General features: G+C 38.5%; 1 protein-coding gene across 2 annotated transcripts in view; it reads right to left on the bottom strand.

Annotated features, from left to right (window-relative positions):
• Positions 1–417: 417 nt before the first annotated feature.
• The window catches only part of COTL1 (coactosin like F-actin binding protein 1), a 59,107-nt gene continuing 38,555 nt past the window's right edge, over positions 418–20,969 (bottom strand). The window contains exon 4 of one of the 2 annotated variants that reach the window (XM_074286331.1): positions 418–1,685. In XM_074286331.1, coding sequence (XP_074142432.1) covers positions 1,575–1,685 — 111 coding nt within the window. In that variant the 3' untranslated portion in view covers positions 418–1,574. Of the gene's footprint in view, positions 1,686–6,031; positions 6,112–20,969 lie in introns of those variants that run through there. The other variant, XM_074286332.1, reaches the window with a different exon arrangement.

Genomic DNA, 20,969 nt, shown 5'->3' with positions numbered 1-20,969 from the left:
ATGATGAGTGTACATGTATAACCAGAAAAAAATAAAATAAGACTATTGATTGATCAATGTGCATTCTGTCTTATTAAATCAGTCTGATATTTTAGGTTGCCAAGATCTTCCTGGATTCTTGTTCAGTGTGAAGATGATCCCTTCTTCCCCCCACCCCATACCTCATATTAGGTAAAGAGTAGCATACCATCAGTAATGCAGGGATCCATTTGGGGGGGAGGTACCATAGCAGCTCAGAGAACTGTTTATGGGGGAGGGAATGGAAGTAGAGATGGGGATGGGGATGGGGATAGGAAGCAGGTTGAAGGAAGGTTAAAGAGACTAAAATCAGAGATCCTTGAAGAAAAAAAGGAAATTTAATACAAATGACTGGTAGGGAAAGGGGATGGAAGGTAAGAACAGGAAAACACAAGCTCCTTTTGGAAAAAAAAATTTATTTATGTAAATCGTTTTTAGCGCCGGTATTCTCCCAAACCCCAATACAGTACAATATTTTCCTTAAATGATATGAAAAGAAAGAATATAAAATATGCTCATGAAAAACATGCCAATTTCATCTATTTAAAACAAAAAAAACCAAATCCTTTTGAAATTTCCATATTGACCTAAGGCTGTGACTAAAACTGACTTTTGAGTTCTGAAAGGATTGGGTGACTTTTATTCTTGGAAAACAGCTAAGGCAGGGTTGAGGGGCCTTTGGCTCATGAACTTAGTGTCCCACACTGGGTAGAAGGGCCTTCTCGAGGGCAAACAGATGGCTGTTAGACACAGGGAGGGCGAGAAGGGTCCAAGGTGCAACACAACTTTTGCAACTTTGGCCACTGTTACCCTTGCCCTTTCATCCATGGGGAACTTGGAAACAGCCTCTGTGTCCAGACTTCTGCCATGATTAACTGTGGCCATAAGAGGATTCTAACTGGGAATTACAAACTTGGTGGGGGGAAGTGGTAAGAGAGGAAAATGGAACTAGCCATTACAAATCAGAGCAACTGCCAAGCAAGTTTTAAGGCAAGTTTTATTTCTTTCTTTAACCCAGGGTTGGAGATAATTTTTGGAAACTACGAAGTCGCATTATATCTATTGGATCTAAGCTTAGGCAACTCTGACGGAGGTATACCTCGGACAAACTCAGAAGGATCTGAGCCTTTGGATCAAATAATCGTGTGGATCTTATGAATTCTGAAAGCCATTCAAGCAGCTCCTGGAATGGTATTTGCCTCGTTGTCAAATGTGCCAAAAACCACAATAAGGATGCTCAGCAGGTGCTGAAAAGCAATGGCGTGATTGAGCGTGGAGGACAGAAAACGGGAAGGGGCCTCATAGCCGGAGGCACCTGCAAATATGATTTACCTGTAAAACTTTTATCAAATTAAGGAGGAAAAAAAAAGCAAAACCAAAGATGATTTCCAATAAGGAATGGAGAAAAGGCACGGGCATCTGGGTGCAGACACCCGTTAGCTGCGCTGTCTCACATCCCGCTTCCCTGGTGAGCTGGCTGGTTGGTCGGTTGCTGGCATCCCTTGGCAGGATGGGGGGAAGCAGGCAGATGATATTGGTGAGATGATATTGGCCATTTATTCTGTCTGTGCATCATAATTTGCACCTCCGGCTTTCTTCAACTCACTCTTGATGAAATCTTCCTCCAATTCCTTTGGATCGCTGATCACAAACTCTTTTGCAAAATTCTGCCAAAAGAAAATGAAGGCTTTAAAAAAAAAAACAATGATTTTTGTTCAACCAAAAGACTGTCAGTTCTTTGAGATCTTGTAAATATTTGAACACTTCTGTAAAAAATTACAAACAACCTGATTTTAGAAAGGCTTGGAAAGATTTACATGAACTGATACTGAGAGAAACAAGCAGAACCAGGAAAAAAGTGTACACAATCATCGCAAGAATGTGTAGTGATCAACTATGAAAGGTTTGGTTCTTCTCATTGGTCTGTGATCTAAAGCAATCCCAATAGACTTTGGACAGAAAATGCCATCTGCAACCAGAGAGAGAACTAAGGAGACTGGATGTTAATTAACAGATGCTATGGTCACTTCTTTTTTCTGTTTTTTTTTTTTAATCTTTTCCATGGTTCTTCCCTTTTGCTCTGATTTTTCTCTCCCAACATGATTCATAAAACAATGTGCAGTAAAAATAAACTTATTACAACTAAAAAATACTAAGTAAATATCTGAATACTAAGAAAAAAAAAGGCAAATTGATTGACATTTAAATCCCCCATAATCTGAACCATTCCAATATTTCCAGTTTTCTTATACATTCTTCCCTTCTATACATAACAATCTAGGGCACGGTAGCCAATAATCCCTGTTCCATATACAAGATATTCCACTTCCCACATCCAAGCCTTTGCATTAGCTGTTCTCCAGGCTTGGGATGCTCTCCCTCCCTATCTCTGCTTCAAGCCTTAGTTTTTTTCAAGCTGAAATTAAACACCACCTTCTGCATGAAACCTTTCCTAAGCAATAAGCACTGTACCAGCAACTGTGTTACAATCCCTGTCCTTAAGGAGCTTACGATTTAATTTCAATCTAAAATGTCCACTGGACATCTAGTGCAAGATGTCTGAAAGGCAGTTAAAGATCCCAGAGGAACCGAGGAAGAATAGGTAGATCTGAGAATCATCAACACAGAGATGATTGTTAAATCCAAGCTGATGAAAACACCAAGTGAAGTAATAGAAAAGAGACAAGGAAGGATAGAATGCTGAAGGAAGTCTATCTGGTAGAGGGGATGCTCTGGATGAGAATGCAGCAGAGGAGACAGAGAGGGAGCAGCCAGAAAAGTAGGAGAAGAACGAGGAGGAAGGTGGACACGTTTGCAGGCAGTAAGGAGGGAAGGAGCCAATAGTCAGGGAAAGTTAGAATTGGTAGAGTTGGGATGCTGAAAATCAGTCTATTGGAGGACTTAAGATGGAATGAAACTGGGGCAATTAAGTGGCACAATGAATGAAATACCAGCTTCAGAGGCAGGAGAACCTGAGTTCAAATCTGGACTCAGACATTTGCTTTTTACTAGTTATGTGATTCTAGCCAATTCAACTTAACCCCGACTGCATCTCAAGAAAAATAATGGAATGGGATCATTTGAGAGCTGCTCTATCTAAGCTGCTAGCACATGTCAGTCCCCAAATTATCTCACATTTCCCCCATTATCTCCCTAAATTAATGAGTTCTTTAAGGGCTGTATTTATATCTCCAGTGCTTAGCACAGTGCCTGGCACATTTGGTACATAGCAGATGCTTAATAAATGCATGACATTTGTTTTATCCTTCAAGCACCTTTAGTAACAAGAGTAGAATTTCACATAGACATTATGCTCCATAATTACAAACCACTTTGGCGGACTTCTCATTTGGTCCTCACAATAATTCTGGGAAGTGCAAAATTTGCTATTCACAGAATGGAGGGAGGATGATTGACTTGCCCATAATTGATGGTGGAGCTGGGATTTGAACTAAGATTTCTGGCCAGAGAAATGATGCTTCCTAATAATAATTCCCGAATGAAGAGTTTTAAAAGTTACAAAGGATTCCTCACCACACACACATAGCAATAATCCTGTGTGTTATCCTTAGTCAATAAAGTAGTAAACTTAAACTAACAAGTCATGGGATGTATTATCCCTGGTTAGTAAAATAATAAACTTAAACTAAAAGGTCATGGGATACCAAAAATAGGATTTGAACCCAAGTTGGCTAGAGTCAGTCTTTTTTCCATAAAACAAGCTACTTATCAGATTATCTATACACATTCCATACCTAGGGAAATACCAGAAGACCAGAAATGACTATACCACATATCTTTAAAGCATACCTATCCAATATGTGGATATTAGGCCACAATGTCTTTTTTAATAAAGCTTTTTATTTTCAAAACACATGCATAGATAATTTTCAACATTCATCCTTGCAAAACCTTGTATTCCAAAATTTTTCCCTCCCTCCCTTCTTCCCATCCCTTCCCCTAGTTGATACCTAATTCAATATGTGTTAAATATGTGCAATTCTTCTATACATATTTCCACAATTATCTTGATGCACAAGAAAAATCAGATCAAAAAGGGAAAAAATGAGAAAAAAAAATAAAATGCAAGCAAACAATAACAATAAAAAGTGAAAATACTATGTTGTGATCTACACTCAATTCCTATTGTCCTCTCTCTGACTACAGATGCTCTCCCCATCACAAATCTATTGGAATTGCCCCAAATCATCTCATTATTGAAAAGAGCCACGTCCACCAGAATTGATTGTCAGACAGTATTGTTGTTGATGTATACAATGATCTCCTGGTTCTGCTCATTTCACTCAGCATCAATTCATGTAAGTCTCTCCAGGCCTTTCTGAAATCATCCTGCTGATCATTTCTTACAGAACAATAATATTCCATAACATTCATATACCATAACTTATTCAACTATTCTCCAACTGATGGACATCCACTCAGTTTCCAGTCCCTTGCCACTACAGAAAGCGCTGCCACAATGACTTAAGAGCTTTTACAAAACAATTTACACAAGTCAGCTCGTAAATTATACTAGCCGTACCCACATACCTTCTTCCTCCCTACACCCTAATTCTAGGAACTTGATCTGCAGCTAAATGTCCCACTAATAGGCTTGGATTACTAACAGAAGCTGCATGTGACCAGGCTACAAGATTCTGAGCTGGAAAGGAGCTCAGAAGCCATCTGGTCTCCCTCTTTCATTTTACAAATAAAGAAACTGAGGAAACTAGTAAGTGGCTGAGGTCAGATTTGGACTTGAATCAGTAAAGTTTTATTAAGTACCTACTGTGTGCCAGGTACTATGCTAAGTGTGGGGGGGGGCAAATGCCAAAAAAGAAATATAGTCCCTGCCCTCAAGGAGCTTACAATTTAATGTAGGAAGCTGGAAAGCAGGGGCTGGGGGATGAAATCCTGCAGCCTGAGCAGGAAGTGACCTGAGAGATGAGAACATCTGAGTTATCATCTCTCAGAATAATGAGTTTCTGGAGGTAATGAAGTCATTTAGGAAATTACATCTACTGCCTCCAAGTTCAGTATTCCATCTCCTGCACCTCTCTCTGTGTCTCTCTGTCTTTCTCCCCCTCTTTCCCTCTGTCTCTGTCCTTCTATCTGTCTCCCCCTTCCTTTCTCTCTCTCTTTCTCTCTTGCTTTCTCTCCCTATTTCTCCCTCTCTTTTTCTGTCTCTGTCTCTCTCTGTTCCTGTTTTCTCTCTCATTTTTTTTCTCTCTGTCTCTCTGTTTCCCTGCCGCCTTATGTCTCTCTCTCTGTCTCTCTGTCTCTTTCTCCCCATCTCTCTCTTCTTTAATAGATATCTCATCCCCCCATATACACATATTCTAAATAAGTCAGTGATATGAGACTTTAGAACATACAATAGAGAAAAGTACCAAGTCCAGTCCTGTTTTATAAATGCAGAAACCCAATCCCAGAGCTAGGAGCTGCCTTGCCCCGAATCCCACATATATCCACCTGAAACCAAGCAATGGGCTCAGAGATGGCACTTGGACATATAAGGATCTGCAGGGAAAGCCGCTCTGAGCTCTTCACAAAGAAAACCGTTATAAATGAGAGCATTCAGGTCGAAACGGGATTTGAACCCAGCTTCTCTGACTAATTATCCAGTAACTAACTGCTAACTTTAGGTTGCTAAGCTACATTCAAAGTAATGGGAATATTGGTGTGGGCTTCAGAAATTAAGATGAGAATTCAAAGTGAAGTAGAAAGAGCACTCAGCCTGGATTCAGGAGGACCTGAATTCAAATCTGCCTTCAGACACTTATTAACTGTGTGATCCTGGACAAGTCACTTAACCTGCTTGCCTCAGTTTCCTCAGCTGTCAAATGAAAGGTCTACATCAATAGCCAGCAGGGTCCCTTCCAGCTCTCCCTCTGTGAGTCTCTTCATAGGCAGGATTGCACTGTCTTGAGCTGTGAGAGGGCACTCTCTGCAATGTGAGAACAGTCTTCCAGACAAGGTTCAGAGATGAAAATGGGATTTCCCTGTAACAATAATAGAAGGTTCTGTCTCACGTGGAGGAGTGATGGGAGAGACAGCAATGGAGCATGGGAGGTCTTGAATCAGACGAGGAGTCTGGAATCGAGCCATTCAGCAGCACAAACCATAACTTCACGGGAGGATTAGCCTAAGAAGAATAGACTACAAGCAGTTTTGCTTAAGTCTGCATATTTGTTCGATGAGTTTTGCTTTCCTTTCTTTTTTCAATGGAAGGGGGAGGGAGAGAAGGTAGATTTTCATTAACTGAAAAAATAACAGTAAAAGAACAGACTAGAAGAAAAAGATCAATAAAATAGCCCAGGAAATATGAAGAGATCCCTGAATTGGGATGGGGGAAGGGGAACAGAGTGTAAGAAAAAAAAAAAGAGGGAATAATGAATTCCTAAGACTATCAAATTTAGAGCTGGCAGGGCCTTCAAGAGTGCAGAGGTCTGGGAACCAGAAGAAAAAGCCATAACAACACTTAATAGCAGCACGAACATGGATAGATGAAGTCATCTCTCGGTACCCCAATTTTTTCTTCTATGATACACAGTCATGGTCCAGAGATATCATAGGGAAAGGGCTTTGTACATAAGAAAGCCTTAGAGAATCAGGATCCATCCCATTTAGTCCATTCATTTATTTCATAAAGGAAATTTAAGGCAAGAGAACTGGCAATCAATAAGTAAAGGCATGTAAAGGGCAAAGCAGAAAGACAAATGAATAAATTAATCAATCAACATTTGTTAAGTGCACAGTTCTAAGCATTAGGGATACAAAAAGAGGCAAAAGATAGTTTCTGCACTTAAGAAGCTCCTAACATAGAGAAGACAACATGTAAATAAATATATGCAAAGCAAGTATATGTGTGAAAAATAGGAAATAACTAACAAAGAAAAGCTTTGAAATTCAGAAGAATTGGGGAAGGCTTCCTGGAGGAGGTAGGGTTTTAGTTGGGGCTTAAAGGAAGCCAGGGAGGTCAGGAGCAAAATAGGAGAGGGAGACCTATGAGGGATAGTCAGAGAAAATGTCCCCCATATAGAAGTGAATTATCTAGTTCATAAAACCAGGAAACCAGGGTCATGTAGAAGAACATGTGTTGCGGGATAGAGTTTGGAAAGGTAGGAGGAGGGTGTGATTGTGAAAAGCTTTGAGTGCCAAATAGAGGGTTTGTATCTACTCTTGAAGGTGATAGGGAGCCACTAGGGTTTATTGAGTAGGGTCAGACCTGTGTTTTTGGAAAATCACTTTACTGACTGAATGGAGGATGGACTAGAGAGGGAAGAGTCTTAGGCAGGCAGACCAACCAATAGCTACTGGAATAATCCACGTGGGCAATGATTGGGGCCGGAACCTGGGATGAGATCTATGCAATTCATTGTGATGGAAAAAGCCAAGAGCATCCAGAAAGAGAACTACGAGAATGAATATAGATCAAAGCATAGTATTTTCACCTTTGTTTGTTCGGTTTTTTCCCTATTTTTTTCCTTTCACCTTTTGATCTGATTTTTTTGGTGCAACATGAAGAATATGGAAATAAGTTTAGAAGAGTTGCACATGTTTAATCTTTATTGGATTGTTTGCTGTCTACAGGAGGGGGTGAGAAAAGGAAGAGAGAAAAGTCTGGACCACAAAGTTTTGCAAAGGTGAATGTTGAAAATTATCTTTGTATGTAATTTGGAAAAAATTTAAAACTATTTTAAAAAAAAGAAAAGAAAAAGAAAAGTCCACCCACATCCAGAGAGAGAACTTATGGATTGAAGCATAGTATTTTCACCTTTTTGTTGTGGTTTATTTGCTTGGGTTTTTTATTTGTTTGTTTGCCTTGTTTTTCTCATTTTTTCCCCTTTTGATATGATTTTTCTCTTTTTTTCCCTAGTAAATTTATTTATTTTTAATACAGGCTGTTTTATGATTCATATTGGGAGAAAAAAATCAGAGCAAAAGGGAAAAACCATGGGACAGAAAAAAACAGAATAAAATAAGTGAACACAGAATGTGTACATTTACATTCAGTCTCCTCAGTTCTTTTACTGGATGCAGGTGGCATTTTCTGTCCAAAGTCTATTGGGATTGCCCTGAGAAGAACCAAGTCTTTCATGGCTGCTCACCATTGATCTGATTTTTCTTGCACAACATGACAAATATGGAAATATGTTTAAAAGGATTGTAATTGTGTAACCTATATCAGATTGCTTACTCTCTTGGGAAGGGGGGAGAAAAAAATTGGAATTCAAAATCTATAAAAATGAATGTTGAAAACTATCTTTACATATGTTTGGAAAAATAAAATACTATTGAGAAAAAAAAGGAATATGAACAACTTGAGGGCAGGAATAGACTTTCTTTCTGCTTGTATTTGTATTCCCAGTGTTTAGCACAGCATGGTAAACATTTAATAAATGTTTACTTGATGGCTCACTGAGGTTTCCAGCTTGGATGATGGAGAGAATGAGACAGTTTAACAGAAAGATGAGAAATCAGGAAAAAGGGAAGGTTTTAGAAGGAGGTGGAAAGAAGATAAATTTACTTTTAAATACAGAATTTGAACTGCCTTAAAGGCATTCAAGTCTATGTCTAGGTGAAATATAGGACCCAGGGATCAGGGAGGTCAAGCTGATGATAAAGCTTGAGAGTCATCTGCAAAGGAGATACAGTGCTGGACCTGAGCAGAAAGGCCTGAGTTCAAATCCAGCCTCATACAGTTGAGTGAACTGGTTTGTTCTTCTCACCGTTCAGTCACATCCCCATTTGGGATTTTCTTGGCAGAGATACGGGAGTAGTTTGCCATTTCCTTCTCCAGCTCATTTGACAGATGGGGAAACCAAGGCAAACAGTTATGCTTTGACAGATGGGGAAACTGAGGCATAAGGGGTAAGTGACTTACCCAAATCTGAAATAGCTGCTAACTATCATTACTGCTGTTACTGGCCTAAGTCCTATAAGAAGTCCCAAGTCCAAGGTCCCTCAGTGCAATGCACTGTGCCATGTTGCCTGGGACACTTCTTGAAGTCCATCATACTGACCACCCATAGGATCATGGAAGTTTCTTAGTAGGGAAGGGATCTCAGAGAGCTTGATTGGATGGATTGGAATCCATTCCTTTACAGATGAGAAAAATAAAGCCCAGGGAAGGGAAGGAAGTCATTTGTCCAAAGTAATCCAGGGAGAAGGAGTAGAGGCAAAATTGGAACTCAGGCCCCAGCCTGCAGAACCAGCACCCTTTCCCCTGCTCCACACTGGGTTCTCTCCGATTTCATCCATTCAGGACAACCTATTTTATGGTTAGGTACACTTTATGTGGAGGTTGATTCAAGAAAAGTAAATGAATTGTTTTCTCCAGTCACCGGGGGAGCAATCTTCAAGGATTGTTCCTGATTCTTGAGCCTCCTTCCAACCTTCAGGGGAGAAGTGAGCACCAGCTGGGTGTGGGCGGATTTGGTTTTTTAAGTTTTTGGGGTTTTTTAAAAGCAAAACAACAAAAGCTTTCTCCTTGGGGCCCAAGAAGCCCAGCCTTATATGGGCACACCACCGGAGAACTGATTAGCTTGGGGAAGGGAAAGCAGAAGTGTTTAAGACACAGTAGCTTAGAAATCCGAAGTACACCCACATCCCCTCACAAAGACCTCCTGTGAGACACACAGACGAGGGGCTGGGGAGGTAAGAAGGTACATGGATGTCTCAGCAGCCCAGCAGATGCCTTACAGAGATGCTGGGTCGGAAGCACTCACACATTGTTGGTGAAGCTGTGAAAACCAAGGCCTTGCTCTCTGAAAAAAATTATTCTTCTTCCCTTAGGAAGCTGCTCCTTAGCACACAGACCCAGTACAGGGCTAGTTTAAACACTTACAACTTTATTTTGTAAAGTTACTTTGGCATCTATGTCTTTCTGTTTTTTCCCCACCATAATAATGTGTTCCATCTTCCAAAAAAACAGAAGACATGACTTTAAATTACTCAATAATATGTATTTCATCTTTAAAAAGGACATGATTTTAATAGTATTTAACAATATATTTTTTAAAGAAGCCAGTCAGACTTAAGTGTTAATACAATTATATGCTCTATAATAGAGTTAGTAGTGTCTGGCACCTATTTCTTAATGATTTTTAAGTCTGCTTTCATTGTTTCAATAGGCTTTAGCCCAACTGCAAAGTAAAGTATAGATGAAATTTTCTCAGTGCCTCCTGGTTTCCCTGGCTTCTTTCAAATCTCAGCTTAAAACCTAACTTCTACAGGAAGCCTTTTTCAAGTTCTCTTTATTTTAGTACCTTCCTTCTACTGTTTATTTCCTATTTATCCTGTATATACCTTGTTTGTACATAGGAGCATTTTTAACCTAAAGCCAATCACTTTACTGCCCCACTTAATCAGCTCCAGTAGCTCCCTATTGCCTCCAGCATCAAAATAAAATCTTCTATTTGGCTTTTAATGCTTTGCTGTTCCTCAGATATGACTCGTAATCTTCCTACTTGTAGGGATTTTTATTGGCTGATCCTCATGTCTAGAATTTGTTCCTTCCTTATCCCCCATTCCTGGCTTCCTTCAAGCCTCAACTAAAATTCTACTTTCTACAAGAAGTCTCTCTGCAAGGTCTTCCTTAATGCCTAATGTCTTCCTTCAGTTGATTATGTCCAATTCATTCTATATACAGTTTGTTTATAAAGTAGTTATTTGTATATTATCTCCCCCCTTAGACTGAGAGCTCCTTGAGAAAATATTCTGGTTTTCTTCTTTTTTTGTTTTGTTTTGTTTGTATCCCTAGCATAGAGCCTAGTATATCCTAGATTCTGGAAAAAAATAAATACTTGTTGACTTGGGACTGAATTTCTTCTTCTTCTTCTTTTTTTAATAAAGGAGATGGATTAATTAATTAATTAAAGTCATTTTCATTATTACTGTTCTACATCCCATGATTTCTTTTAAGAGCTCCTATGATCAGGATAAAACCAGGATGAAAACAAAGGATTTAGTGGTCAAAATGGAGTAGAAAGAGAACCCAGAAGAAATGATTTTGGGAGAAGTAGCAAGATTTCATGAAAGATCAGATGTGGATTTCCATTCAAGATGGCTTCCCAAAGAGAGGCAAACAGTCCAGTTCCCACATACCCACTCCAACAAAAATCTAAAAATAGCACCAGATTGAATAATGATGAAGAAATCCAATGAGAAACTACAGTCAATGACTTCAGTACTCCAGAACTACACAAAGTCAGCCTAAAATCCCCCACACAATACAAAAAGGATCCCACCAGGAAAGCCAAAGCCAACACAGACAAAGAAGAAGGAAAACAACTATAACCTACAATGATTTCTATCTGGAAACAAGAGTGGAATGCTACCATGATAAAGCTCCAAGGCCATAGGAAACCCATGTTGCAACTCTTGGAAAGTGGCCAGTAACAAGAGTAACTAGTTCAATAACAGTCAGACTGAACCTGCCCGATTCCGAGGCTCCCAAATCTCCAGCATCGCTCTGTAGTGACACAGAGGTACCCAAGGATGAGCACTCTGAATCTCAAAGATGGAAGTAGGGGACGAGAAGCTACCAGCACTTTTAGTGTATATACACCCTAGAAGGGGGAGTACAGAACAGGAACCCAAGTGACCCAGGTCAAAACCAAGCAGGGCTGTCCACTTCCCCCAAAAGTACATCAGGCAATAGAGAGTGGCTCAAGCACAAAACTCAAATTTGGGAACTAAAGCTGAACATAAGAGTAACATTAAAAAATAAACATAATATGAAGAATTATTATAGATTATAGATACATACAAGTCCACTGTACAAGAAAACCCACAGCTATTGTAAGCAGAGATTCATATTTTGCACAAGGTTTATATAAATACCTAGAAAAATGCAGCAAAAGACTTTTAAAAATGAAATAAAATATCCTGGGGAAAAAAGTGGAAAAGGAATAGCATAGAATGGAAAGTGGTAAGTCTTACCCCAGTAATAGATCCCCTAAAAATTAGAACAGACCATACAAAAATCAATGATCCCATGTGACAAGAAATATTAGAACTAATCAAAACATTGAAAAAAATAAAAAATAAGGTATTGATTATTAAAAACAACAACAACAACTGAACTGAAGAAAAAAAAAGTCACTAAGAGATAGTTTAAGAATCATTTGAATTCCCGAAAACCATAAAAAAAAAAAAAAAAAAAAAAAGCTCAGGACTATATTTTAGAAAATCATAAACAAGTACTGTCCATAAGTAAGACCCAAAGGGAAACATAAAAATAAAAAGAATCATTTACTCCTAAAAGAAACCTCCAAAGGCAAAATCCTAAGAATGTTATAGCCAAAATTTAGAGTTTATAGGTCAAAGAAAAATGCGATAAACAGCCAAAAAGAAAACATTTAAGTACCAAAGACTTACTGTCAGGATCACGGAAGACCTGCCAGTTGCTACTATAAACAAGAAGAGAGCATGGAATACAACATACTAAAAAGCAAAAGATACAGTCTTACAATTAAGGAAAAAATTGTATTAAAAAGCTGAGTATAATCAACAGGTCAAAAAGACTTTTGGATCTTGAATGGAATAGAGGACTTTCAAACATTCCTGAGTCAAACATTTAAAATGCAAACACAAGAGTCGAAAAAACACCTGGAAAGGTGCATTTATTTGAGTAGCTGGAAGGGATTATAGGATGAAGTGTTCATATTCTAATAGGAAAAGAAATAAATGCCCTCTAAAAATCATCATGTTTTCAAAGGTAGTTAAATAAGAAGTAGTTAATTGAAATAGTTAAATAAGACAAAAGATCTGGATATGGATTGATTATGCTCTGATGGTTGTAAAAGGGGAAAGAAAAAGGGGTGGGTTTGGGTAAGAGGATCACTAGTGTAAGAAAGGAGGAAGAAGAGGGTGGAACATACTGTTACTCAGAATTATGTTGTGTTATTATACAGAAAGAAAGCAAGGGGTCACAGAGGGAGAGAGCACTAATTAACTTCATTGTTCTCTGAACTGGACAATGGAAAGTTAAACAAATATATACACACACATAGCATTTGGCGTAGGAATATGCCAAATTCAACACAGAAACCTGGGAGGGAGTAAAATAAGTTTCAGTTTCAGAAAGTGGATCCTGAAAAGGAGATTAAAAAAAAAAAAGAGGAAAGAAGGGGAGGAGGGGAAGGAATAAGGAAAAGGGAAGAAGAGGAGGAAGAGAGGGGAAAGTTTTTTCTCCTTTTATTCTCTTAATTGAGAGGGAAACACAAAAAATAAAATAAGGGTAAAAAAGGGGCCATTCAAATAGTTTCTAAAGTGCACAAAAGAGTATGGAAGGAAGTTCAGTAGGAAACAAAGAGAAGTTATAAAAATATTTTACAATCTTATATAATTTTTAAAAAAGCAATCAGTATGAAATAGATTCAGTTTCATATTGCATCCTCTTTGTGTTTCTCTGTGCTCCCTTCTGAATTTAAGTTTGGAATATGCATTTTTTTTTAATTATAAAGGTTTTGATTGATTAAGTGTCTTCAGATTCTCCTACCAGCCCTAACCATTCTATAACATTCTCCAGGAGAAGCCTTGGGAGTGCTCTCTGAATTGTGGGGATTATTTGGTCATGGCCTCCAAAGAAAGCCCTGGTGTCCTATGGTGACCCTCATAAGTGGACAAAATTGGGAAAGGTCAGTTTGTATGAAGAAGTGACCAAGGGACCCAGCTCTTAGAGGAAATGGTGTAATTTGGGTTTCAGCCCAACCACCACTGCAACTGACTGGTTCTGACAGCACTCTTTTCTCTTAGAAACCAATAAAAGTGTGTGTACGTGTGTCGGAGCATCTTGTACAATGACCTTGACAAAGTGGCTTTTTCCAAAGTGGATATAGATCAAAATACCACCAAGCAATTCGAATACTTAGGAAATATAACTGTGGCCCCTTGCCAAGAACAAGAACAGCCTCAAAGAAACAAAAGACTTAGAAGACTAAGCCTTAAACTTACCTGGAACTCCACTGCCAATTTATGCCTACTTATACCCTCCACCTCTTCCCCACCTACTGGCACTCTGAAGAATTCAAAAGAAGGTTTTGAAATTCTATCAGCAAGGTACAATTGGAGGAGGGGGAAAGGGAAAGCTTCCTACCATGATGAAGTATCCATGAGTCATCATACCAAAAAATGCATATAAAAATACCATTTTAGAACCTTTTCCACAAAAGGTATTTCTCCTTTAAAATTCAGTAGTGAATCTAATTTCTGCCATATTTATTCTCCCCCCAAAGATGTTTTCTTTCTCTTTTCCTTCTTCTGGACTTGTAATATCATTCAGTGTGGAAAATTCTCCCTGACCATCCTCCCTCCCCATGCAGAGGGACATCTCCAGTCTTTGAGAGGTCAACTAACTTGCCCATGATCATCCTACTAGTGTGAGTCAAAAACAAGACTAGAATCTGAGACTTTCTGACCCAAAGAGTCAATACCTCTGTCCACGGTACAGTGTGGATTCTTGTTTTCTGACATTGCTATTTCAAGTAGGAAAACTGCTAAGGGACTAGAGGTATCCTGGGTCCAGTGGTATTAGATATCAGACTTATGAGTTCTAAGCATCTACTGGGCAATGTTTTTAGGTAGCAATATTCCTGAGACCATCAATAATGTCTCTTCCTTGTGGTCATCCTCAGTTCTTTGATATATATTTATATAGCTTTTTATTTACAAAACATATGCATGGGTAATTTTTCAACATTGACCCTCCCTCCCTGCACCCCTCCCCTAGATGGCAGGGAGTCTCATACATGTTAAATAGATTAAAGTATAGGTCATCCTCAGATCTTAAGCAACTTATTCACTGGCATTTAAGACTAAAGAAGTTATCTATATTGAAAGCAGATCCTTGGGTAGCCTGAATTAACCGCCAAATTATATCAGTTTTTCACTTTATTTTGTGAATAAACACAGCCTCAGAAAACTGTAGGCAGTAAAGAAAGATCATTAAATACCCAAGCAGCCTGTATAATTAGTCCAAATGTAAATGCTGTGCTCAATCCAAAAGGGGGATTTTTCTGGATTTCTTGGACTTGTTTGATTGATTCAGTCTCTGCTGGTGATATGGCAGCAAAATTTGCAACTTGGAAAGGCCCAAGTACCAACCTGGGAAAGTGTCCATCCTGCCCCACCAGCATCACCAAGAATCAAATGAACGGAGAAAATTCATTTAAGAACAGACAGAGCCTCCAACTGGATGCTGAAAGACCTGGGCTCCAAAGCCATTAACTTTCATCCTTAGACATCTTTGTTACCTATCTCAAGTTACTTCTCCAGGCTCAACTTCTTTATTCTTCTCGAAAATAAAACTTGCTTTTTATATCCTGTCTTAAGTGTTATTCCTCTTCTAAAACTCGATATTCTGGCCAAATTGGACTGTTCCCCAAACTCAGCAAGCCCTCTCTTTCTTCTGTATCTCTGTATATCTGCTGGGCCTGGAATATATTCCCCCTGGATCACCATTACCAAAATTCTGATCTTCCTTCAAGACTCCCTCTGGTGTCATGTCTTGTGGGAAGTTCTCTCTGCCCTCCTTCCTCAAATTACTATCCAATTACTTATCTGTACATATAGTTATCTCCCATACCCTACCCCAGTAGACCTTAAACTCTCTAAGGGCTTTATTGTTATTTACTCATTTCAGTGGTGTGTGACTCTTGGTGAAACCATTAAGAGTTTTCTTGGCAAAAATACTGGAAAGAGTTTTCTTGGCAAAAATACTAGAACAGTTTGCCATTTCCTTCTCCACTCATGTTACAAATGAGGAAACTGAAGCAAAATGAGTTACCTAGGCTCACACAGACTTTGAACACATGAAGATGAGTCTTCCTGATTCTAGGAAGGACACTCTCTCCACTGAGCCATCTAGTTGCTCATCTGACACACAGAAGGCCCTTAATGAATGCTTATTCCCTCCTCTTCCTTTCCAAGAAGTTATTTAAAAATCCATTTTAAAAAGTCCATCCATTTCCAAAAGTCTATTTGGAAAGGAAAGTCCCTGGTCCTTTCCTAAACCATTAGCTTGAATCCAATATTCTATTAGTCAGTAATTGTAGGAAGTATCTTTGGAAGAGGAAAAAACCCTTCTACTAAGTGACTCACCATAAAAACAAAACAGTTTTAAACAGTTTTAAGAACTAATACTCCTCCTGAGAATAATTAAGAAGTGTAGATGCTCACAGTTAGCATCTGAAGGCACTAATAAGTGCAAAGGATGCTAACAACCCTATAAAGAGTTCATTAACTAGGACGAGTCTGCTTTCAGCTTCAACAAGAGTGCTTTGGGGTGAAACAATCTAATTCCTACTCTCCTTTTTTTCTGAGTCCCCCCCCAATTTTCACCATGAAATAAGATCATTGTGTGCATGATAAATCAAATCTCTTTTCAGGAATGTACAAGAGGAGATTGATTGCAAAAGACATCCTAGGGTAGATCATGTTTTATGAAATAATTTTTAAAAAGATCTCTGTCCCATAATTTAGCCTTTTGGTGAGTGCATGTACTCACAAATCACTAACTTAAAGAGGGATCCATCTAGAATCAGTTCAGAAAGCAGCACATTCAACATTACCACAAGAGTTAAAATTCTCTTCAATAATTTTCAGTTATATCTAATTCTCCATGACCCCATTTAGGGTTTTCTAGGCAAAGATACTGGAATAGTATGTCATTTCCTTCTCCAGCTCACCTTATAGATGAGGAAACTGAGGTAGAGTGAAGTGATTTATCTAGGGTCACCCAGCTAGTAAGTGTCTAAGGCTACATTTGACTTTGTCTTCCTGACTCAAGCCCATCACTAACTACTGTACCAATTGCCCAGGATTTAGAGACCATCCAGCAAAAATCCAGCCCCTCATGCTATAGTTGAAAAAACTGAGGCTGAGAAGGTAATTTGTCTGAAATCAGAAGTAACAAAGCTATGACCTGCTGCTGCCCATCCAACTATGCCATGTCTACATGTCCCCCCAAAAAACAGCTAAAAAAACCAGTTAAATGAATTTCCATTCCTTACTAAATAGCCCGTTTCCTTCCTTATTGCATCAACTGATGGAATGTCTATTTTATCACATTGTAGACTTCGCTTATTTATTTTTCAATTTTGCAAAGGAGTTTGCAAAATCGTCATGATGATCATCATATTAATTATTGATAATTATGATGATCATAATATTACTTTATTATATTTTATTATGTAATATTGATAATAACTACTATGTTAAATAATTTTGTGTACTATTTATTATATAATATTAATAACCATAATAATATATATGGCTATCCTCAAAGCACTTTACTTATGTTATTTCATTTCATTCTCATGAAAACCATGTGAGGAAAATGCTATTATTATTCCCAATTTACACATGGGAAAACCGATGCATAGGGAGGTCAAGTGGCTTGTCCAGTTGGTAATTCTGTAAGGCAGGATCAGAACTCAAGTCTGATTCCAAAACCCGTGATCCATCCATTGTATCATCAAGCTGACTCAATCATTGTCTGCACAGACCATCACAGCTCCCAGCAGCCCACAGTCTGTGCCAAAAGCAGTCATGCAGAGATAGGCAGACAGCTCATTTCCTCATTGTGATCTCCTGAGTACTAGAGGTTAACTATCCCATGAAAGTGACATCAAGGATTTAATGTGGACTGAAATACAGAATGGTTAGGAAACCTTTGTTTCATATTATAACTTTTCATATATAACTATTTTAGTAATTTTCACCGGACAATGTAAATGGCACATAAAAGGTGAATTTCCAAAAGGTTTTTTTTTTTTTTTAAGGTAATTTATGTTGTTCACTTGTGGTTCATTTTTTAACTCCTCTTATAGTTTTCTTACTAATACTATATTGTTGTTCTTGGGTCTTGGAATGCAAGATGTGAATCTATTTAGCCACTTACCCTAAAAGGTGAGCTTAAAGTAATAGATTCCATCATCCACCCAGAGGCCAGTTAGTCGTGATTTCCTTATTTGACAGATGAGGAAACTGAGGCTCATGAAATCACCAAGTGCCAAATAGGTTTGAAAAATATATGACTGCATTTTCAATGAAGGTTAAAAAAATCAAACCATATTGCTTTAAAATGCTGAGATTTCTACTTGCACTTTATAACATCTATTAAGTGGATTCTACGATGATTAAAATTCAAAGCTACCCAAGAGCTTTATAACATCCTTCTGAAACAAGGGCACCCTCCCTCTATCATCTCCTGTGGTTTGCTGCTTCTCTCCAGATCCTCAGCCTGCCTTCTCTGGAGTCACCTAAATTCCATATTGTGTCATCCCTCCCTCCATCCCTACTGCAGTCTCCTAATTCATTCCCTCATTTTGACTAGATGTTAGAGAGTAATCAATGAAACTAATTCATTCGAGGCTCCTGATTGCTCACTCAGCCTTCTCAGTGGACATTTCCATTTTAAAAATTATTCATTTGGAGTCAAAATTATTCATTTGGAGTCTCCAAACATATTTGGAGTCTGTGTTACAATCTCACTTGAAATTAAATTAAGGAAGGCAATTAATAAACTCTCTGGGTCTCAGTTTTCCCATCTGTAAAAAAGTAAATACTGATATAACTTTTCACATACATACTCACTGGAGAATCACAGCAAAGCTTTGCAGATTGGTACTAGATTGCTTTTAGCCCCATTTTCAATTCAATTCGACTAAGTAAGATAGTGGATAGAGTATTGGACCCTAGGGTCAAACCTGACTTCAAAACCAGCTTCAGACACTTACTAGTTGTAAGATCACTCAACCTCCATTTCCTCATCTGTAAAATGGGTATAATAATAGCCCCTACTTCCCAGGGTTGTTATAAGGATCAAATAAGATGAAGTACTTTGCAAATTCTAAAGCGTAATTTCAATGTTGCCTATTATTACTGTCTACCAGATATTGTGGTAGATGCTGGGGGATACAGTCAGGAAATCAATATTTTACTGATAAGGAAATTAAGTAAGATGACAATAATAGACTAGATAGATTACTCACACTTCTAATTGATGATACATGAAAAAAAGTACTTTACTCTTAAAATCCTCCCCTTGTTCCTGCCCATATAATCACACAGCTACATACATGTACTTACTTAGGAGATATATGTGTGTGTATGTATGTGTATATATATATATTTTTTAAATATATATTATATATAATATATTAATATTAATTATACTAATTATTAAGTATATTATTATATTATTTATAATATTAATTATATTATATATAATATATGTATATATATATATATATATATAAAAGATCCACTTAAGAGATTTAAAAGGCTGTTAGCTGGGGGAATGGGTAGATTAGTGATTAAAAGTGAATCGACTTGCTAAAAGAAAAGGGAGGCTAAATAGCAGAGTTTATAGACACAATACCATTAAAGTCAAGTACTACATTCTCTTCTACTCAGTTGTTCTCAGTTGTCCTGAATCTCCCTGTTTTCCTCCTGTGCACACCTGATTGTCTCCTCATAGTATCAGAGGGCTAATACCTGGAGGGAGTGTTGGAAAGGGGCAGGAGGTGAAGAAACTAGAGAACTCTCTAAAGAATATAGTCTTGATTCTTGCTAATATTCTTCTCCTGGTCCCAGGGCTCTTTTTCTGGTTCCTCTCTCCAGAGAAATCAGACCTCTAGAGAAAAATTAGAAAGGTTCACTGAACAGCCTTCTTGCCATTAATATGTTCTAGTCCTTAAGTGCCAGAATCTAAATTATGACTTTCATTAGCCACTGAGCTTAGTCAAAGTCACAGGTTCATTTATCTAGAGTTTGAAGGGACCCTTAGGGGCCAGTTAGTCATAGTCCCCTCATTTTACAGATGAAGAAACTGAGACCCTAGTTCAAATCCCATCTCTGACAATTGGTCAACAAAATGAGAAATTGAGTCTTTTATTGACTGAATAAGCATCAGAGATGGGATCTGAACCATGGGAAACGAAATGGCCTGAGCGAAAAAAGTATCAGAGGTGAAATTTGACCCATGGATCTCAGTTTCTTCATCTGCAAAATGAGGATCTGGTCTAGCTGGTCTCTGGGATCCCTTGTAGCTCTAAACTTACAATGGTTCTCTTTTTGTTAAACCATGTTGCCCAAGGATTAAGAATGAGAAAAGGCCTTGTTTTTATAGGAGGAAACTGAGGTATAAAAAAGGGATGGACCTAAAACTAAACCGGTATCAAATGTGGAGGTTCTCTGCCTAGAAAATCAGAGCTCTTGCTACCACAATAGAGTCAAAGCTTCTAGATCCCATTTCTTCTGTAGAACCAATTGGGCAAAAGTCATTGGTCATGGTGAGATATTTGGTCCCATGGGTCCCTAGGAGCGAGCCTTCCAGATACCAGGATAGAGTTGGAATAACCAAAATCACAATGGATGCAGGTGATTTTAGTCTACATATACACCCAATCAACTGCTTATCCAGCAGGAATGAGAGAGGGACCCAAGGAAAGATTTGCTGTGAGTCTGAGTTCTAGGGAAACAGAAGGGCTCAGATTTTCAAATGACCCTTAAAAGGTAAGTTGGCAGACACTGAATGAGCCACACTTAGACCCCTTCTTTGCTCATCATCTCCCTGGAGCAAATGCACCTCAGTCACTCCTTTTCCCAAAGCTGCAAACAGAGGAGGTGTTCTCTGCTTACATAGTTAGAGCAGGGGGTGGAGGGAAAGGTGAGAAGGATCGGGAATGCTAGAAACATTTTACAAGAGACAACACTATCTGCTATTAGATAAAGTCTGGCCTTAAATCAAGATGGCTTTGTCTGGGCCTGGAAAACACCCACAGTGGAGGTGTTTGCATTGTTCCCACAATCCCCAGAGGCGGAGAGGGACAATAGAACATGACACATGCTTTGTTCCAACAAACGCCTGGATTCCAGAGACAGACGGCTATAGTGAAGTAGCCATGCATGACATTCCCTGGCTGGATTCAGATCTGGGC

Source organism: Sminthopsis crassicaudata, chromosome 2 (genome assembly GCF_048593235.1).
Source record: "Sminthopsis crassicaudata isolate SCR6 chromosome 2, ASM4859323v1, whole genome shotgun sequence".
NCBI lineage: Eukaryota > Metazoa > Chordata > Mammalia > Dasyuromorphia > Dasyuridae > Sminthopsis > Sminthopsis crassicaudata.
The sequence above is the reverse complement of the archived record's forward strand: the minus strand, read 5'-3'. Positions and strand labels throughout refer to the sequence as shown.